At 45.9% G+C, this 21,446-nt stretch overlaps 2 protein-coding genes across 4 annotated transcripts in view; both read left to right on the forward strand.

Moving 5' to 3' along the window:
- The window catches only part of DENND5B (DENN domain containing 5B), a 138,384-nt gene that overhangs the window by 84,101 nt on the left and 32,837 nt on the right, over window positions 1-21,446 (forward strand). For all 3 annotated transcript variants that reach the window (XM_084764852.1, XM_084764851.1, XM_084764853.1), the window contains 4 exons: window positions 694-787; window positions 5,073-5,204; window positions 6,580-6,732; window positions 13,282-13,360. In XM_084764852.1, the coding sequence (XP_084620978.1) occupies window positions 694-787; window positions 5,073-5,204; window positions 6,580-6,732; window positions 13,282-13,360 (458 nt within the window). The remainder of the gene's footprint in view (window positions 1-693; window positions 788-5,072; window positions 5,205-6,579; window positions 6,733-13,281; window positions 13,361-21,446) is intronic.
- On the forward strand, window positions 12,273-13,021 carry LOC311587731 (small ribosomal subunit protein uS7-like). Its single transcript, XM_084764871.1, has one exon. It carries the CDS (start codon window positions 12,282-12,284, stop codon window positions 12,972-12,974), a length of 693 nt encoding a protein of 230 aa, XP_084620997.1. The 5' UTR covers window positions 12,273-12,281; the 3' UTR covers window positions 12,975-13,021.

Here is a 21,446-nt window from a genome sequence, read left to right on the forward strand (position 1 = left end):
CATGTGGCTACAGATGCCCACAGAGGCCAGAAGAGAACATCAGATTCCTGGAAAGTAGAGCTCCAGGTGCTTGTAAGCTGCCCAACGTAGGTGCTGGAACCAAACTCAGGATCTCTAGAAGAGCAAATAAAAAGTGTTATTTGCAGGGGGCTGGAGAGATGGCTCAGAGGTTAAGAACACTGTCGGCTCTTCCAGAGGTGCTAAGTTCAATTCCCAGCAGCTGCATGGTGGCTCACAGCCATCTATGATGTGATCTGGTGCCCCCATCTGGCGGGCAGGTGTACATGTAGGCAGAGCACTGTATGCATAGTAAATATAGAAATCTTTTTTTTTTTTAAGTGTTAATTGTGGTGATGGTTGTGAATATACCAAACTCATTAGATTGAGTGCTTTGGATGGGTAAATTAAATGGCATCTAAAATTATAACTTTAAACGTATTTAGAAAAGAAATGATTGAAAGAGCTGGGTATAGTGGCACAAGAGACGGGAGGATTATGATTTCAAGGCCAGACTAAGCTATATAGGAGGACGGCCCAAAATAAAAACAAAGGAAGCAGAGAAGAAAACACAGCTGTTACCAGCCTTTTGTGCAGCATGGTTCATTCTTTCTGTTTTTAAGAAAATAAATTTCATGTCTCTTTATTTGGCTGGTTTTCTTAACCTACATTGTCTTGGGTGTATTCGTTCCCCAGCCGGTGGGTGAGTCGCAGCGCCACAGCGCAGCGCAGGAAAGAACGGCTCCGCCAGCATTCTGAACACATCGGGCTGGACAATGACCTCCGCGAGGTATGTGCTGTCCCTGCCTGGGACTCGGGGCACTCACCCTGGAGGTGGCACTGTGCACGACCCTTCAGATTCCTTTAGAAACAGTCCACCTGAAGTGTAGCAGAAAACATTTTCTTAGCTTTGTTCTTTTATCCATCTAAAATGGGGCTTTATTTCTGTGTATTAAATCAAAGAATCTTTGCTTAGGGTAAATTTTTGTTCAGTAGGTTTGCTGAAGGGAGACACATTGAGATATACGTATATCTAAGTTTCGGGTGTAGTTTAAGCTTAGATAGTAGAGATATATTAACACATTCAATGTCTTTGGCTGCTGACACCGGTTTTAGATGGACTTGAGCTAGTTTTAGGTTTTGATCCATATACTGTATTTGTATTCATTGAAAACGAAATTTTAATTATGTTTAAATAATTATATTTTATTTCTTGTAATGAAAAGAAGATGCAAACAGAAATTCTGTTAACTGTTTTATAAACTCAGATGTGTGGGAATACAACAGAAAACATCATCCCAAGCCTTGCTTTTTATAAATGCGCATGTGGTTTTAAACATTCTCTTAAGAACTGAAGCCTGGCTTGTCCATAGCCTTCCTTTCCTGCCCACCCCTGTTGCTGTGACCTTATCGTGTGCATGCAGGGTTTGCTTCTCTTTGTCTTTTCTGCCTTTCTGTCATTGAACCATCGCCATCATCTTAGCCTTCCGGGGAACTTTTGGTCTGTCAGAACTCCATGGCATTCTGGGAGTGGGATGAGGGCCCAGCTCCTCCTGCACGGCTTCCTAAAAAGTCCTTCTCTGAGTGCTGCCTGGTATGTCCCTGGCCTTGAAAGTCTTCACCACATGTCGCTGACCCTGTGGTGTTGCTGAGTGGCCCCCACACACAAGTGCATGGAGCATGTCTTGATCTCTGCTTCATTGTGTGTGCTGGCATGTGCTCACACAGTAATCCTGTGCTGCTGACAGTAACACTGACATTCCAATCCTGAGGCGCGCGTGTGTGTATGTGTGTGTGTGTGTGTGTGTGTGTGTGTGTGTGTGTGTGTGTGTGTACTTAAGTGCAGGTGCCTGTGGAGGCCAGAGACATCAGATAAATCCAAAAGCTGGAGTTGACTCAGCGACCGGTTGTGGGTGCTGAGAACCAAACTCAAGCCCTCTGTAGAGTCAGCACATAGTGAGCCATGTCTCCAACCCACCACACCCATTTCTTATATGGTGCTGGGGGTCAGGTCAGGGGTTTGTGTGTGCTAGCCGGGCACTCTGCAGTGGAGCTACATCCCCAGCGGAAAAGTTCTTTAAACAGTAAGTTTTTTACTTCACAGTTTGTTTGTTTGTTTGTTTGTTTGTTTATGCACTTTACAGCCTGATCCCAGCCCCCTCCCTCCTCTCCTCCCAGTCCCAGCCTCACACATTCCTTCCTCCCATCCCCCCTTTCCTTCTCAGAGAAGGGGAGACCCTCAAGGGCTTCCAATTCACCCTGGCACAAGTCACAACAGGACTAAGTGCATCTCTCCCACTGAGGCCAGACAAGGCAGCCCAGCTAGGGGAAGGGGATCCAGTGACAGGCAACAGAGTCAGAGACAGCCCTACTCCCATTGTTAGGGGACCCACATGATGACCAAGCTGCACATCTGCTGCGTATGTGTAGGGGGCCTATGTCCAGTCTGTGCATAATCTATGGTTGGTGGTTCAGTCTCTGTGAGGCCCATGGGCCAAGGTTACTTCACTCTGTACATCTTCCTGTGGTGTCCTCTACCCCTCTGGCTCCCTCAATCTTTCCCAGAACTCTTCCACAAAACTCCTAGAGCTCGGCCTATTGTTTGATTGTGGCTCTCTGCATGTTTCCATCAGCCTCGGGATGAAGCCTCAGTTAGCTACGCTGCTGTCTGCAAGCATAGCAGAATATCACTAATCGTGTCAGGGTTAGGCAGGCGTGGTGGCCAGTACTGGGGAGGCAGAGGCGGGCAGATCTCTGTAAATTCAAGGTCAGCCTGGTCTACAGAGTGAGTCTAGGACAGCCAGGGCTACACACAGAGAAACCCTATCTGGAAAAACAAAACAAAACAAGACAAAATAGCGTCAAGGTTGGTTGGCTCTCTCATGGGGGGTCTCAAGTTGGGCCAGTCATTGGCTTGCTGTTCTCTCAGTCTCCGCTCCATCTCTATCCCTGTACTTCTTGTAAGTAAGGCAGATTTTGTGTCTAAGTTTTTATGGGTGGGTTGGTGTCTCCCTCCCTCTACTGGAAGTGCTGCCTGGCTACAGGCGGTGATCCAGACTTCAGGGTCCACATGCCCAGCTGCCAGGAGTCTCGGCTAGGGTCACCCCATAGACTCCACCACGCTCTCCCCCTCCCCACCCATTTTCCTCCCTCCATCTACTGCAGATGGGTACTGCATTTTTACTGATCTTTATATCTAGCTTTTAATTCTGTCCCCAAATAACAATAGGAAATGAAAATATAATTCTCATATAGGGATGCTGCCTTGTATCTCAGAATGAGTTTTGTTTTGTTTTGTTCGGGTTTTTGTCTTGGGTTTTGGGGTTTTGGTGGTTTGGGGTTTTTGTTTGTTTGTTTGTTTTGGGGGAGGTTGTTTGTTTGGTTTGGTTTTGGCTTTTTCAAGGCAGGGTTTCTCTGTATAGCCCTGGTTGTCCTGGAAATCTCTCTTTATAGACCAGGCTGGCCTCAAACTCACAGTGCTCCCAGGTGCTGGGATTAAAGGCGTGTCTCACCACACCTGGCCTGCCTCGCCCTTTTTTTTTTCTTTGAATAATATTTTAAGCAGAAAAGTACACATAGGTGCAGAAGAAACTGTTAGTTGGAAAATTCATTTGCTTTTTCAGTGGTTCTTTAAAATTATTAGACTAGGAAAAAGCCATATTTTGTTAGTGTTGTCTTTTGTCATGAACATTGGGAGAAACTAATCATTTAATCCTTAACCAGTAGGATGTTAGCAGGTGTTAGTTTTCTTCGAAAAGGAAAACAGATTCTCATAGGTTTAAAGGATGTAAAGGGTTTTATGCATCTTCTTTTCCTGTGTTAGATTCACATCTCTGCCTGTGCGTGGGTCAGCTCTCTAGCCTTTGCTCTCTCTCTCTCTCCCTCAACAAAACTCTAGTTCTCTATAGGATTTGGTGCAGTTCTTCAAAAATGCAGTCTTACGGCACTGGGGCCTTTTGGAGGTTCCACTTTGTGATTCTGAGGTTTTCAGGTAGCGTACAGAGAGCATAGTTCTGCAGCAGCCAAGTTTGTGCAGAGGTTGCTTTGTTTGCTTGCTTCTTTATTGTGGTTTTGAGACATGGTCTTGAGTAACCCAGCCTAGCCTCAAACTTGCCTTGTAACAAAGGGTGACCTTGAACCCCTGACCATCCTGCCCTCCCCTTCCAAGGGTGTTCACCCCAACAGGTGTATGTGGAGCTCAGCGTTGGCCCCAAGGCCTGGACATGATAAGAAAGCACTGCACCAGCTGAGCTGTCTGTACCTTTCCCTGCATTCGGCTTTTACAGATACTCACTAAACAAAGCTCAAGAACGTTAGCTTTTTTTTTTTTTTTTTTTTACTTTTTCGCGTGTATGTTGTTTTGTTCCCACAGAGTCAGCAGAGGACTCTGGGTACAATACTAGGGATTATAGAACAAGGCAAGAAAGTTGTAACAAGACATCCTAGGAGACTCCTCCCACCCACCTCCTTCCCAGCCCCTGTGTGAAACACCTCTGTGCTTTTCAGCCGTATCTGGGAGCTATATAGCATATATTGTACAACGATATACATCATCATTAGACATTAGCTGATGTGACTGAGGTCATAAAAATTAATTGCAGCACAACTCTGGTTCTGTCGAAAGTTGATTAGAGCTGAGGGTTTGGCTGGCAAGCACAGCCCTTGATGACTGAGGGATTGGATCTGTTGAGAGGAGTGAACTAGAAGGAGCCGGTGGCCTGAGAACCGCTCCGCTCTGTGGAGCCTCACATTGGACTAGACACCTAAATTTTTGGGCTCTTATCTTGATCCTAACTAATCAGAGTTCTGGTTCCATTAAAAAGACTAAAATCAATGAAACTCCTGGTTTTGAATGAATTTCAACTTAATATAGTTTCTGTCACTCTCCTTTCACAAAAGCTGTTTCAGGAGGACATATGTCCTCTGCCTTCTATCAAGAGCACTAAAATTTTAATTGCAGTGATACACACTTACTTACGACTTTTAGAGCTTGCTTGTTGTATTCATATGTGTAAGTTTTAAGTAGAAAATAATGTGTGATGTTCACACATTAAAAATACTCCTCTACTTTTTAGAAATATATGCAAGAGGCACGAACCATAGGAAAAAACCTGAGGCAACCAAAACTGTCAGATCTCTCCCCTGCTGTGATTGCACAAACCAACTGGAAATTTGTAGAAGGCTTATTAAAAGAATGCAGAATGAAGGTACGTATGCTGCTACCAGACGGTGCGCATTCACATTTATGCTGCGTGTGGGTGTAACGCGAGATGAGCCAACCCCATTTGTGTCTGTAGCTTCTCTGGGGAAAAGGTTTATTATTTAATTTTTTATGATTATGGGTGTTTCACCTATAGTATGTCTGTGTACTACATGCATGCAGGGCCCGTGAAGGCAGAGGAGGGCACATGCGTGCACATACATAGAACCCAGGGCAGCTGAGTCAGCCTCACTGCTTGTCTTGTTTGGAGCAGCCTCTTTGATTCTTGCCGCTGTTACAGCTGTTTCAAAATACCAGGCCTGTGACCTTCACTCCAAATCTTATATAGCAGCACCGATGTGGCCATCGTACCTGGCTTCTCCATGGGTTTCCAGGACCTGAACTCAGGTGGTCAGGCTTGTACAGCAAGTTCTCTTACTCCAACATCTCCCCAGCCCTGAGTGATTGTCTTCCTCCTCAGCAGTTAAGTTATATGAAGAATGTTACTCTCTAACATGAGAGGCAGCACGTTTTTGTGCTTGTGCATATACCTGTAGGAAGCCTTGCGTGTGCTCACACATGTGGTACATGCTAAGGCGAGAATCTTAGCGGGGTTATAGGCCATCATATTACGTATAATTGTCCTAGCAAAGCTTGCGTTTATATAGGGTAGCAATATAAAAGAAAAAACTCAGTTTTTTTTCTTTTTAAGTAACGTGAGCATCTTGAATAAAAGCGCTGTTTTCAGTATCAGTGTAAACAAGTGATGTAGACCCTACCTAGAGGAACTGTGCACCTCTCATTGTACGTACGTGAGACCAGCTAAGGCTGAAGCAAAGTGATCTACCTGAAACTGGTTTTCATATTTTGGTACATCCTTGTGAGCAAAAAAGAGAAAAAGGAGGAGACTGGCGTCCTAGTTCACTCACAAACTAGGAAGTCTCAAAAAGAAGGGAAGGAAGGAATGAAGGACGGACAGAAGGACAGAATGAGCTGCTGGTGTGTGTTGTGGTTTTGGCTTTAGTTTGTCCAGATGCTGGAGTCGTGGTGACAGGATGACGTTCCGGTGTCAGTGCATTGTCTGTACGCAAAGCTATTTCTGAAGTTCTAGGATAATTATACTATTACACAAGTTAATGATATAAAGTATATGTAAGTGTTTTTCAACAGTGAATGCCTACAAACATTATTTTACTGTTCATTATTGTCCATCCATCTCTCTGACATAATAAAATAGAGAAGATATTGCTCAAACCAGACTAAGACATTGTGACTGAAAATCTGTAATGAAAATTGTAATAATGGAAGCTGGATCTAGTAATTGATTCCTTGGTTTGGGGTTCCACCGTGTGGGAATTTATAACTACTCATAATGTTTTTAGACAAAACGCATGTTGGTGGAGAAGATGGGACATGAGGCAGTGGAGCTGGGCCATGGCGAAGCGAACATCACTGGCTTGGAGGAAAACACCTTGATCGCCAGCCTCTGTGACCTCCTGGAAAGGATATGGAGCCATGGCTTACAGGTCAAACAGGTAACCAGCTCAGGGTCGCTGCTGGCATGGCCAGCGGAGGGACTTACTCACGGCCAGGGACACCGTTAATCCTAGCGCTAGGGAAGCAGAAGCAGGTGGATCTCTATTAGTTTGAAGCCAGCCTGCTCTACATAACGAGGCCCTGTCCTGAAAAAGGAAGCAAAGCCAGGTGGTGGTGGTGCACTCCTTTAATCTGGGAGGCAAGGCAGGCAGGTCAGTTCGAGGTCAGCCTCGTCTACCAGGACAGCCAGGGTGACACAGAAAGCTTGTCTCAAAAGCCAGAAGGAAGGAGCGAAACAAGAGGGAGACTGAGAAGGTTGCTCAGCAAGTAACAGCGCTGGCCACCGAGCCTGAGTCAGAGTGTGACCTGTGCCACCCACATGGTAGAAGGGGAAGTGACGCCTGCGAGTCCTCCTATAACTTCCACACAAGGAGGAGAAGCCACAAGGTGACTAGACACACATCTGCACCATCCAGTTCAAGCAAAAGGGACACAACCTGGGCCGTGGCGTCCCAGCGCGTGGGAGGCAGGCCGCTCTACAAAGCCAAGCCTCCACAGTGAGACTGTTTCAAAACAGAAGGAAGGAAGGAAATCTATGATCAGGAGGATCTTTACTGACGAACAGAAAAGCATAAAATTATACACATTACAGAAATTATATCCTCTGTTAATTACAGTAAATTTTCTCCAGATAAGAAAATGTGCTAACCAAGCCGGTGTGGTGGTGCACGCCTTCAGTCCCATTGTTGTAGGTTCGCCAAAGAAGACAGCTCTGACGTGGGTCTAAGCCAATAGACAGTCTTTATTAGCCGCTGGTGACTGCACTGGGTGCTCAGGGTCACGAAGTCACTAGACAGCCATTGCCCTGGTGCTCCTCGGAGGAGGGCCTCGACTGTGTCGTGCGGTCCAGGGGACATAAGACTGTGGGCCAGAGTTAACCTGTTTGCTTTTTTTTTTTTTTTAACTAGCAATAGCTGCCCCAGCTCTTAGACAGGTGGGCCCTCCTATGGCTCCAGGGTCCAGTCACTGGTCAAGTATGTCACAGGGCATTACCATGGCCCCAAAGTTTGGGTTAAAACTCCTTTTGTCTTCTGTTTCATGGACAAACAGATGAAAAGGTTTTGAGACACCTGGAAATTCTAGGGCTGGAGCAGAAATCAGCTGTTTTATTCAGTCTGAGTCCTGATTAGGGGCTATGGGACACCCCTCTTGTGCTGGTGTACAAGCCTTGATATTTCTACAAAGTCCATGGCCAGAGGTGTCAATATCCAGCTGCATGTGAGAACTCTGTCTCTTACTCTTTGAAGCTGTTCCTAACTCTGGCAGGAATCCTGCTCTCTGAGACTGGCTCTGACTCCGCTGAGCTTTCTACTGCTGCAGACAAACTCTGTTACCAAAGAGCAAGTTGGGGAGCAACAAGCTTATACATTTCTACGTTTGCTATTCATCATCAAAGGAAATTAAGACAGGAACTCAAGGACAGGAATCTGGACGTAGGAACTGATGTAGAAGCCATGGAGGGGGCTGCTTACTTCCTGTGCCTTACTCAGCTTCTTTTTTGTTTTGTTGTGGTTTCTCTGTGTAGCCTTGTCTGTCCTGGACTCACTTTTTAGACCACACTGGCCTTGAACTCAGACAGACCCTCCTGCTTCTGCCTCCCCGAGTGCTGGGATTAAAGGTGCACGCCACCACCGCCTGGCTTCAGCCTGCTTTTGTATAGAACCCAGGTCTAGAAGGAACCTCCCCCATTGGTCACTAACAGAAAGAATGCCTTACAGCTGGCTCTCACGAAGGCATTTCCTCAACTGAGGCTCCTTCCTCTCTGACGACTCTAGATTGTGTCAAGTTAGTGCAAAACCAGCCAGTACAACTGAGCCCTTAATCAGTTTGACACACACACACACACAAACATCACTATTATGCCACAACCCTTCCTTATCCCTAAGGTCTCACATTAAAAACATAGTTTCCAGGCATGGTGGCACACACCTCTCATCTCAGCACTCGGGAGGCAGAGGCAGGCGGATCTCTGTAAATTTGAGGCCACCTGGTTTACAAAGTGAGTCCAGGACAGTCAGGGTTTGTTACACAGAAGAGCTCTGTTTCTAAAATTCAAAGTCTCTAAACTGTGGGCTTCGGGGTAACCAGGAGCGCTGCTGACTGACGGCTTCCCCTGGCTAGCTCAGCCTGACCTCTGCAGTCCGAGGTCTGTAACTCTCACAGCAGTCCCTCAGGGCCCCTTTATAATCTCTTTTCCCACGAAACCTTTACAGAGGGGCAGGAATCTGCACTTAGTGCTTTTAAATCCTGGGGCAGCCCAGTGCAGGTGGGTTCCCCCCTGTGAGCCACGCTGTTCTGTCCATTTAGAAGCACAGATGGGTTGACGTACCTCTGTCTGCCGGTGGAAGGCTGAAGAACAAACTCTCAGGCCCAAGGCAGTGTGCGCCTGTTTGTCTGGAAGAATCAGACTCATGGGAATCAGAGGTCCCAGACGCCTTCACAGGCGGGAGAGGAATATTCCAGGATAACTGGCGGCGCACCAGATACCTGCCTCCTCAGGCCAGGAAATATGGACTGCAATTTCCCCTTTTGTTCCAGGGTCACTGAGTATTGTTTAATCTGGATGGAGGTAGCTGAACTGGCTAGTTGAACAATTATAGGATCTTGGTGTTGGGCCAGTCCTGGGGTAGGGGCGGTGCTCTTATGACTGAGGGCAAGAGACCAAACTTTTGCTTGGTATCTGTAAGTCTGTGTCTTGTCAGAGAAGGGGACAGTGGCTTTCAGTTTATGCAAAGGGTCTTATCCCAATCAGTTCTCATGTTAAAACCTTTAAGCTACTTTCAGCAACTGGAACCTACTTACACCTTTAAATTTTGTTTTTAACTTTTATAATTTTTTTTCTACTGTCTGGGGCCAACTGGGTGACAAAGGAAATCTTTTGACCAACTGTCTTTAATATTTTAAAAAGGAGGCCAGGCGTGGTGGCGCACACCTGTAATCCCAGCACTCAGGAGGCAGAGGCTGGCAAATCTCTGTGAGTTCAAGGCCAACCTGGTCTACAAAGTGAGTCCAGGACAACCAAGGCTACACAGAGAAGCCCAGTCTCAAAAAAAAAAAAAAAAAAAAAAAAAGGACCTAGCAGACATTGTTCAAAGTGTTTTTGGTCATTGTTGGACAAAGGGAAAAATTTGTTTTGTCCAGCTACATTGTGTGGCTGTGATTCCCCTGCCCAGCCAAGGGCAGGTTTTTGGATTTTTGTTTGTTTTTACTTTTTTCAGAGAACAGTGGGTTTTGCGGATCACTGCTTTAAAAGGAGACATAAATCACAAGAAATAAAAGAGTAGAGGGGCTGCAGAGATGGCTCAGAGGTTAAGAGCACTGACTGCTCCTCCAGAGGTCCTGAGTTCAATTCCCAGCAACCACATGGTGGCTCACAACCATCTATGATGTGGTCTGATGCCCTCTTCGGGCCTGCAGGTGTACATGCAGGCAGAGCACTGTATACATAACAATAAGTAAACCTTTTTTTAAAAAAAAGAAGTATAGGGGCTGGAGAGATGGCTCAGTGGTTAAGAGCGCCGCCTGCTCTTCCAAAGGTCCTGAGTTCAATTCCCAGCAACCACATGGTGGCTCACAACCATCTATAATGTGATCTGATGCCCTCTTCTGCAGCTAGAGCATTCATATACAATAAATAAATAAATTAAATAAATAAATAAAAATAAAAAAATTTTTAAAAAGAAGTATAACTTTCTCTTTTCCTTCCAGTTCATCCTAAGTGAACATTTTTCTTTTGTGATTTTTTTTCTTTTTTAAAAATTAATTTATTCTTGTTACATCTCAATGATTATCCCATCCCTTGTATCCTCCCATTCTTCCCTCCTATTTTCCCCCTACTCCCCTCCCCTATGACTGTGCCTGAGGGGGACTTCCTCCCCCTTTATATGCTCATAGGGTATCAAGTCTCTTCTTGGGGAACATTTTTCTTTCCCTGGGGCTACATAGAGCAGACATGGAGCAGAGCAGAGGAGATGCCCACCTGGGGGAACTGTCCCCCCTCCTGAGGACATTCCACTTAGATGGCAGGGGTCCTGTGTGAGAGGCCCCTACCTCCATGAAGGGACCAACCCTGACCACAAATGGGACGCAAGCAACAAAGTAAGCAACCACTCCTGCTCGTGGAGTGGGACAGGTGGAGGATTTGGGTTTCTCTGAGTGACCTGGCAGAGACAGACAGATTTGGATCCCTAACAGGAGGGCTGCAGGTCTTAGGCCAGGTGGCTGGAGGGTCTCACACCAAAGAAAGCCACTGGTCAATACAGGGAAACCATACTGACAGAAACACATAGAACGACACACAGAGACACACACATACACAGAGGGAGACTCACAGTAAGCACAGCCAGGGGTGGCCACCATACATTCATACACCTGAACAGACAGACGGATCCAGATCACATGGGTCCTGGACACTAGATCAGCAGCGGTGTCCGACGTCTCCTAAGTGTCCAAACAGAAGACACCTTAACCAGACTCGCCTCTGGAGGTGGCAGACCAGGTGACCACCCACCCAAACATCAGGCAGTGGTTGAACACAGGGAGCCCCAGGGACCTCAGGTGACCACCCCACCCAAACATCAGGCAGTGGTTGAACACAGGGGGGACCTCAGGTTTCGCACCCCCAGAAGTCGCCTGATTGCCGTGGTCTTCTTCACTCCAAGGGGCTCCAAGGCCCCCAGTGTCTCAAAGTCTTGCTCTGGGATCTTGCTGGGCCTCCAAAAATGTTGTGGGGTATTCACCAGAGAAGACTGCTGGGACATGGGTCTAAGCCAATAGAATCCCAGGGCAGCCCCAAGCCTTTCTCAGGATGAGCTTTTAAGCACAAAAACCATGTCCTGGGTAGACATACTTCAGTTAACAAGAACAGTTAGCCAGAGGCAAAACTACACAAGCCAAATTCAAATTTAGTACATTCAGAGACTTTTCTATAACTATGGACTTTGATGGATTAGGCCTTTGTTTTAATTTGGGCAGGTGGTGCTGTCTGTGTGTTGAGTTTTACAGTCTGAATGGCACTTCCATCATGGAGTCAGTTGTGCTAAGGTCTGGGGCCCTGTTAGACCATTACTTAGGTAGCAGAAGCAGGTGGATCTTTGAGACAGAGATCTTGGCTCAGGGGGAAAAAAGCTTACCAAAATTAATAGTTCTTAATTATTTTAAATTATTTAGTAGTTCAGGGCAGGGAAATCCAAATGGGCTCTTTGCTTTTGTTTCAGGGTACCCTCTCTGAAAGGCACCTCCTTTCTCCTTCCCCTTCCTAATTTTCTACTCTCATTGCTGTTCCATAAACCTAAAGATATTGTATATCAACATACAGCTACTTTTTTAACTCCAAGGTTATTACTGTGGTCTAATCGCATACAGTGAAGCAACAGATGAGCCAAGGTCAGAGGTCATCGAGGCGGCCCTGGCCTTCTGAGCTTCTTCTTTGACCAGGCTCTTGCCGGGATTCCCAGCAAAGCAAGGGAAGACTTTTACAACACTTGAAATGAAATGTTTAGTCTGTCCCCAGACGGCATGTGGTCTACACCGAGTGACCGAGAGAAGCCCGGTCTGCGCCCTCAGAATGACTGAGTGGGAGACAGCCACACCAGCGGTGGCAGAGACCCTGGACATCAAACTCTTCGGCAAATGGAGCACTGACGATGTGCAGATCAACGACATTTCTCTACAGGATTACATTGCTGTGAAGGAGAAGTATGCCAAGTACCTGCCCCACAGTGCAGGGCGCTATGCCGCCAAGCGTTTCCGCAAAGCGCAGTGCCCCATCGTGGAGCGCCTCATTAACTCCATGATGATGCACGGGCACAACAACAGCAAGAAGCTCATGACTGTGCGGATTGTCAAGCATGCCTTTGAGATCATCCACCTGCTCACTGGTGAGAACCCTCTGCAGGTCCTGGTGAATGCCATCGTCAACAGTGGCCCCCGGGAAGACTCAACACTCATTGGGCGAGCTGGGACGGTGAGACAGCAGGCTGTGGATGTGTCCCCACTGCGCCGAGTGAATCAGGCCATCTGGCTGCTGTGCACAGGTGCTCGTGAGCCTGCTTTCAGGAACATCAAGACCATTGCTGAGTGCCTTGCAGATGAGCTCATCAGTGCTGCCAAGGGCTCCTCCAACTCCTACGCCATCAAGAAGAAAGACAAATTGGAGCGTGTGGCCAAGTCTAACCGCTGATTTCCCAGCTGCTGCCTAATAAATAAACTGTGCCCTTTTGGACAGTTCCACCAAAAAAAAAAAAAAGAAAGAAAGAAAGAAAGAAATGAAATGTTTACAATGTCACACAAGACTAAGGATGTTGCTCAACGCTGTAGTAAAATGTCTCCTGTAGGGCGTGGGGTCAGGGGAGTCCCAAGGCTAAGAATGGAGGAGCCTGTGTGGCAAAACTGTTCAGTGACCAATATAATAACACTGATGTTGATGAGAAATTATTTTTTGATGAATTGTTTCCTTAAAGTGAAAATGCTGTGCCTTGTACTTTCAGGGGAAATCTGCCTTGTGGTCACATTTAATTCAGTTTCAGGATAGAGAAGAGAAACAAGAACACCTCACAGATTCACCAGGTAAGCAGTCGTTGGGATAAGATAAAGTCTTGTGTGCCCTGCACTGTGTACTCCTGATCTTCGTGGCTTCACCTCCAAAGCTCTAGGACTACACACAGGCCTGGGCCAGCACACCCAGCTTGAGAGATTAGTTCAGTGGAACGGGCATTATAGTGCCATGAGAAGAACCGTTTTATTTATTTATTTATTTTTATTTGAGACAGGGTTTCTCTATGTAACAGCCCTGGTCCCAAGTGCAGGGATCACAGGTGAGCGCCACTGCACCGGCAGAAGAACCGTTTTAGATGGGCTCGTCTCTCTCTAGAATTCACTCGTGTTGTCAGTGAGGATAAAACAGAGGAAGCAATGTGACAAAACATGAACCTAGGGAAAGCCACTTGGCCTTTCTGATTCTCAGCAAAGCAAAGGAAGGCTTTTACAACACCTGAAATGAGATGTTCACAGTGTTACACAAGATAGAGGATGTGGGGCTGGAGAGATGGCTCAGCGGTTTAGAGCACTGACTGCTCTTCCAGAGGTCATGAGTTCAATTCCCAGCAACCACATGGTGGCTCACAACCATCTATGATGTGGTTTGATGCCCTCTTCCGGCCTGCAGGTGTACATGCAGGCAGAGCATTGTATACACAATAATAGATAGATAGATAGATAGATAAGTAAATAAATAAATCTTTTTTTGTAAAGATTGAGGATATGGCTCTATATTACAATAAGAATTTCCTGTTTTCAATCTCTGCTTCCTCATTATAAGACAGAGAAAATTACAGGAGCTACCAAAGTGATCATGTTGATGTAAAGCGCAAAGACCACGAACTGTGAAGGGCTGTGCAGGCATAGTCTCCCAGTGTTAGAGTACCGTATGGTATAGCCTGATTTTTTTATTGAAGAAAAGTTCTGCGACCATCATTAATAATCTTAATATGTTTTGTTATATTTTACTAATTATTTTTTTAGTCAGGCATGTCTATGTAGTGGTCAGATGACAACTCTTGAAAGTTCTCCTCTTCCACTTTCAGGAAAAATTACAAGTGCATCTCCAAGACTCTTAAAGAGTCAGATTCTTAGTTTGTCTCCTTTTTGAGATGGGGTCTTACTACGATGCTCAGGCTGGCCTCAGACTTTGTGTAGGTTCCACCTCAGTTCCAAAAGTGGCCGGAACTACTTGGATCACCATACCCAACTTAGGAGTCAGACGCTTCAGTTTACAGAAGGCACCTCATGGTATTGGTATTATAATTCTCCTGCTACTTAGAATTATATAGGATTCGTTAGGCCAAATGATATTGCTACGTTTATACACAAAGAGGTTTTTTCCCAAGGCAGTGCTAATGATCAAACCCCAGGCCTCTCAGATTCATAGTCCAGAGCTTGATTGTCTTTATGTAAGATAACCATTTATTTCATAAAATGGAGAAATAACAGTAGAAAGTTAATAGGAATAAAAGGTTTAGCTTGGCATGGTGTCATGTGCCTGTAATCCCAGCACTCAGGCTGAGGCACGAGGATCATCAGTTCTAAGCCAGTCTGAGCTACAGATGAGACCTTATCCCAAAAGACCTGAAAGGGGAAGGGAAAATTTTTATAGTGAATCAGCCATTTAAGAACCATTTTTTATTATAAATTCTTTCAAAACTTCAGAAATAAGAGGTTTCAAAACTAACCCTTTGGAACAGGGTCTTACTGTGCAGCCGTCGTGCCGCTCACTGTGTAGGCCAGGCTGGCCTCGAACTCACAGACGCCCCTACTCTGCCTCTTGAACGATAAGATCAAAAGTGTGCACCGTCACACCCAGCTGTAAAAGTATTTTGAACTTCTAAGATAAAGTTGGTGACATGGCTCAGTGAGTAAAGGGTTCTCTGCCAACCCGGAGACCTGAGTGTGATGCCCACGTTTATATGGTGTGAAGGACTCAGTGCCACAGAGTTATCTTTTGACCTTCACCTAAAAAAGCTCCCAAGCCAGCCATCAATTTAGAATATAAAACACTGAAGGTTAAGGTTGTCGCTCAGTGGAGAATGCTCGCCTAGCACATGTGAGGCCCGGAGGTTACGCCCTAGCACTGGAGGAGGAGGAGGAGTGACTGAGTGAGTGAGTGAGTGGGTGAGTGAGTGAGTGAGTGTGTGAGTGAGTGAGTGTGTGAGTGGGTGGGTGAGTGGGTGAGTGAGTGAGTGAGTGAGCGAGGTAAAGGCATACTTGTATTCAACTCCATTTCCTTTCTTTCACTCTCCCTACTCAAAGTAGCACTACCCAGAGTTTACTTGTCAGTAACCTCATTTTTAAATGTATTTGGTAAGAACTAGGAGTGTGCAGCTGATTGCCCTCTCCGCACCCTCACTGCTCTGCAGACCTGACTTAGATTTCCATCTCTAGTGTCTACCTCTTATCCCCCCCCCCTTTTTTTTTCTGAGACAGGGTTTCTCTGTGTAGCCTTGACTATTCTGGACTTGCTTTGTAGACCAGGCTGGCCTCAAACTCACAGCAATCCGCCTGCCTCTGCCTCCCGAGTGCTGGGATTAAAGGCGTGCACCACCACCGCCCAGCTCTTATTCCCTTTTTGCTGTAAAGTAAAAGCACATTGGTCTATGTCCTGTATCTAACAGGAAATTTAGCCATTGAGAATATAAAGCCATAAGACCAAAGTAGCTTCTCCACAGGGGTTTCCCTAGTTAGAAAGAGCTGAGCATAGTGGTGATCCCAGTACTTAGCGAATGGGGGAGGAAGAGTCTAAACGAGTTTGAGGCCATCTCTGGGGTGTGTCTTAGGACTGTTTCAAAAGAGAATAGATTCCCTAAGAAGTAGCTATTCGTAGGGAAATGTGAAAAGCCTCGCTGGGTCAATGTGAAACAGAAGCATTCAGCTCTGGTTCAGAGAGCGTGTGAGAGCGTGTGAGTACGTGTGAGAGTATGCAGCTGCTTTGTGCTTCTGCCTGGCCAAATGGTGAGTTGGAAACCAGAGTCCTAGGCACCTTCAGTGGCCTCCAGGTGACAGTAGAATCAGCAAATTCTAATGTGAAAGATAAGTGAAAAATGCATCAAAGGCCCACGCAGTTTAGTCTCTGCTGCTCCACCAAATCAGTAAAGGGTTCATGGCCTAAGACAGAGTTTCTCTTGTAGTCTTACTGCCCTGGACTCACTTTGTAGACCAGGCCGGCCTCGAACTCACACAGATCAGCCTCCCGAGTGCTGGGATTATAGGTGTGCGCTGCCACATGCGGCCACTTCTCTTTTTCTTTAGGCAGAGTCTCACACTGTGGCTCTGGCTGGCCTGGAACTCCCTTTGCAGATCTGGCTGCCTTCAACCTTACAGCGATCTGATAACCTCTGCCTCCACAAGTGCTCAGATTAAAGGCAGGTGCCTTTTTAAATTATGTGATTGTATTTGTGCAAATGTCTTTGGAGGCCAGAAAAGGGCATCAAACCTCCTGAAACTATAGCTACAGGCAGTCGTGGGCTGCCCAGCATGCGTGATGGGACCAACCCCGGGTCTTCTGTAAGTACAGTGCATAGCCATAAAGGTGAGCCATCTCTCCAGCCTAAGCCATGCAGCTTCTGAAGTCTGTGTTTATTGTTTGAATAACAGATGAAGTTTATAAACATTGCTCTAGTACTTCTGATGATTTAGCCTGTGGAGACTTAAAAATATTTTGTAGACTGGAGGTGTAGTTTGGTTGGTAGAGATCTTGCCTAGCATGTACAACAGTGGATATGAACCCCAGTACCACATTAACCATGGCATCGTGGTTGGTACTCACCTATAATCCCAGAAGTAGGGCACACACACCTGCAAGCCCAGCAGTGGTGCACACACACCTGCAAGCCCAGCAGTGGTGCACACACACCTGTAAGCCCAGCAGTGGTGCATACACACCTGCAGTCCCAGAAGTGCTGCACACACACCTGCAGTCCCAGCAGTGCTGCACACACACCTGCAATCCCAGCAGTGGTGCACACACACCTGTAAGCCCAGCAGTGGTGCATACACACCTGCAGTCCCAGAAGTAGGGCACACACACCTGCAATCCCAGCAGTGCTGCACACACACCTGCAATCCCAGCAGTGGTGCACACACACCTGTAAGCCCAGCAGTGGTGCTCATACACCTGTAGTCCCAGCAGTGCTGCACACACACCTGTAAGCCCAGCAGTGGTGCACACACACCTGCAGTCCCAGCAGTGCTGCACACACACCTGCAGTCCCAGCAGTGCTGCACACACACCTGCAATCCCAGCAGTGGTGCTCACACACCTGCAGTCCCAGCAGTGCTGCACACACTCCTGCAATCCCAGCAGTGCTGCACACACACCTGCAATCCCAGCAGTGGTGCACACACACCTGTAAGCCCAGCAGTGGTGCTCATACACCTGTAGTCCCAGCAGTGCTGCACACACACCTGCAATCCCAGCAGTGGTGCACACACACCTGCAGTCCCAGCAGTGCTGCACACACACACCTGCAGTCCCAGCAGTGCTGCACACACACCTGCAGTCCCAGCAGTGCTGCACACACACACCTGCAGTCCCAGCAGTGCTGCACACACACCTGCAGTCCCAGCAGTGGTGCTCACACACCTGCAGTCCCAGCAGTCCCAGCACTATGCAGGTGGAAGCAGGAGTTCAAGTTCATCATGGCTACATAAGATTAAAACTGCAGGTGGAGCTGGTGAGATGGCTCAGCAGGGGAAGGAGCTGCTGAAGTCAGCCTGGAGACCTACATGATGGAAGGAAAACATTGACTCCTACAAGTTAGCATTTGCCCTCCATATACATGCCATGGCACATGTACACACACAGATATATGTAATAAATATCTTCAATTTATAGTGTGGCTGGGGATGTGGCTCAGCAGTAGAACACATGGTTTATGTGCAAGGGCCAGTTTCATCCCAATAGCATGAGTATGAGTGCACACACATACCCATGTTTTCATCCTTTCATCACATTTGTTCATTTTGTATAATAGGTACATGTATAACACATGAGGCCTTGGTTTCATTTCCATCACCTCCTCTAAAAAACAAAATCAAAGGAAAGCGATAATTGAAACATTTTGTTTAAACTTATTGCTATTTTTGAATCTTGCCTATGTTCTCCTCTGGCTAGCTAATTCTCAGTTTGCCCAAAAGCTAGCCTTTGAAATAACCCCTAATGTGGTCAATTTACTAACTGAAAAATAAAGCCTTTCTTTTCTAAATCTCAACCTAAATTAAAATTGTAAATTGGCATTTAAGTTTCAAACATCTCTCCGTCCATTACACATCTCCTTGTGTTTGCAGAGCACACACTGTGCATTAGCTCTCCAGGCCCTCTGTGCACTACAGGCCAGGCATGGTGGTGCACACCACAAAGCTAGCCACTGCTGTATTGTAACTGCCTCCAACACAAGGCCTAATAGAAAAGTTGATTTATACTGGCTTTTATAATGGAAAGTTAATTTGACAAGGCTTGTTAGAGACAGATTATAACTTACCAAACACTGTGCCTGTGGCTGAGAAGATAATTAAAAGACTTCAGAAAGGCAGAATTAAAACTATATTGAAAGCTGACTCTACACAAAGCACTATTCTATTAGATTATCTAAACAAGATAGCCACAGTTACTGTCTCTAACAGATAAGACTATATAAACCATAGAGAACGTGTGTAGTGGAAAGGATGTCAGCCTCTAGAGGCTTCTCTAGCCAGCTAGCTCCCAAGTAATGGAGACCTTTTTGGCTAATAGAGGCTTCAAGGCACCGGAGCTGGGCAGACATCAGCCCTCTGAGCTATTTTGCTAGTTCCCAGCTACACGCCCCAGTTACTTGCCATAATCGTTCCCTCCTGGGCTGCTTCCGCTCCATCAGGCCAGGCCTCAGGGCCACGTGCTCACGGTCCATGCTGCCCCGTGCCACTTCCTTCTCTCCTGCTTCTCCTTTCTGCTTCATGGTCCACACCTCACCCCAAGCCCAGGAACCTGACTCCGCATACTTCTGTCCTGCCCAGTTATAGGCTTCTGGCTATTTTTATTAACCAACCAACTTTATATTGTGGAGCAAGGTTTACAGAACATCACTTGGTGTATGTGAGAATGTGCTCATCTGTGCTGCAATCAGATCTTGGGGGCCAGTAATTAGCATTAGATTACATAGCACCAGACCAACCCCCAACAAATTTAGTCACTTATCCAAGCAGAGGTCTATAAAATTTCCCACAGGGATCAAGAACATCAAGGTCAACCATTAAGTTGCTTTTAGTTTAGTGATAAGCAGACAGTAAATGAGAAGAAAGATGAAAAAGAAGCATTAAAAAATAAATTTTAGATCCGGGCATGGTAGCGCACACCTGTAATCCCAGCACTCAGGAGGCAGAGGCAGGCAGATCTCTGTAAATTCGAGGCCAGCCTGGTGTACAGAGTGAGTCCAGGACACATAGATAGATAGATAGATAGATAGATTTTAGCTAGGCAGGATGACACTTCTTTACTCCTAGCACTCTGGAGGCAGAGGAAGGTGGATCTCTGATTTCAAGGACAGCCTGGTCTACAAAGCAAGTTCCAGGACAGCCAGAGCTGTTACATAGAAAAACCCTGTATTGAAAATAACAAAAGAAAGAGGAAGAGAGAGAGAGAGAGAGAAACACAGAGAGAGAGAGAAACACAGAGAGAGAGAGAAATTTTAAGACTTAGAAAATGCACGACATGTCATACTGCCCACGTGTGCCTTAATATAGCACGCTGAAGCTAAGATGGCCTCAATAGAAGATAACTATACCTTATTCCCTACAAGTGTCTTATAACTCTATCTTAAAAATTGTAATAAAGCGAAATAAATGTAGGATTTTAGACTTTATAAGAGGATTGTTTGCCAGGTATGGTGGCACACACCTTTAATCCCAGCACTTGGGAGGCAGAGGCAGTCAGGCCTCTGTGAGTTTCAGGACAGCCAAAGCTGTTAAATAGAGAAACACTGTCTTTTAAAAAAAAATTTTAAATTAAATGTTTTTTGTGCTGAAGAGGCTCTCGGTTCACTCCCCAGTATCACATAAACAGGGCTAATGTCACATGTATGCAATCTTAGCATTCAGGAATTAGAAGCCAGCCTTGGATACATGAGACTTTATCACAAAAAAAAGTGAAAAGCCATAAATAAGTGTCTCGTTCATAAACGCAGAGATGAAGGCTCACACACTTGATAGCTAACCTCTCCATATTGCCTTTGAGTAGGTATCCAGCACTGTGAGAATGAATAGCTGCCGAAAATGACTGGCTTGAGTGGCCAGATTTTCCACACATTGCTTTGTTTTCTAGATGTACTTTTATAATATTTTTTTTATTTCATTTTTAAATTTCCAAATGTACCTGGCCCATGCCTATGATCCCAGCACTCAGGAGGCAGAGGCAGGCGGATCTACAAAGCAAGTCCAGGACAGCCAAGACTACAGAGAAACTCTCTCAAAAAACCAATAAACTAGTTAATTTCCAAAAGTAGCCACAGCTTGTTTAGAAAGAACACAGCTGCTTTACTGTGGTAATAAGTGTCAATACTAGGGGTAGAGAAATGGCTCAGTGGTTAAGAGCACTGTCTGCTCTTCCAGAGGTCCTGAGTTGATTCCCAGCAACCACATGGTGGCTCACAACCATCTATAATGAGATCTAGTGCCCTCTTCTGGCATAGAGGAGTACTTGCAAGTAGAGCACATATATGCAATAAAGAAAATAAAACATTTTTAAAAAACGTATCAATACTAAATGGTAAGCCCTGAAAATGTATACATACAAGTAACATTATACAAACTGAGAAGGTTGTTATTATGTATTTAGAAATATATATACACACATATATCTAATGACAAAGAAAACCAGGCCATGAATCTGAAAGAGACAAAAGGTGTAGGGAATGGAAGGTGCACATGGTAGGGCTTGGAGAGAGAAAAGGGAAGGGTTACATGATGTATGTATACTACAGTCTCAGAAATTTTAAAAACTATTTTAAAAATACATCAATAAGTCAGGCATGGTGGTACACACCTTTAATGCCAGCACTTGAGAGGCAGAGGTAGGTGGCTGGCTGAGTTCAAGGCCAGCCAGCATTACACAAGGTTACCTGTCTTGAAA

The sequence above is a fragment of the Acomys minous genome (assembly GCF_964271855.1).
Source record: "Acomys minous genome assembly, chromosome: 17".
Lineage (NCBI taxonomy): Eukaryota > Metazoa > Chordata > Mammalia > Rodentia > Muridae > Acomys > Acomys minous.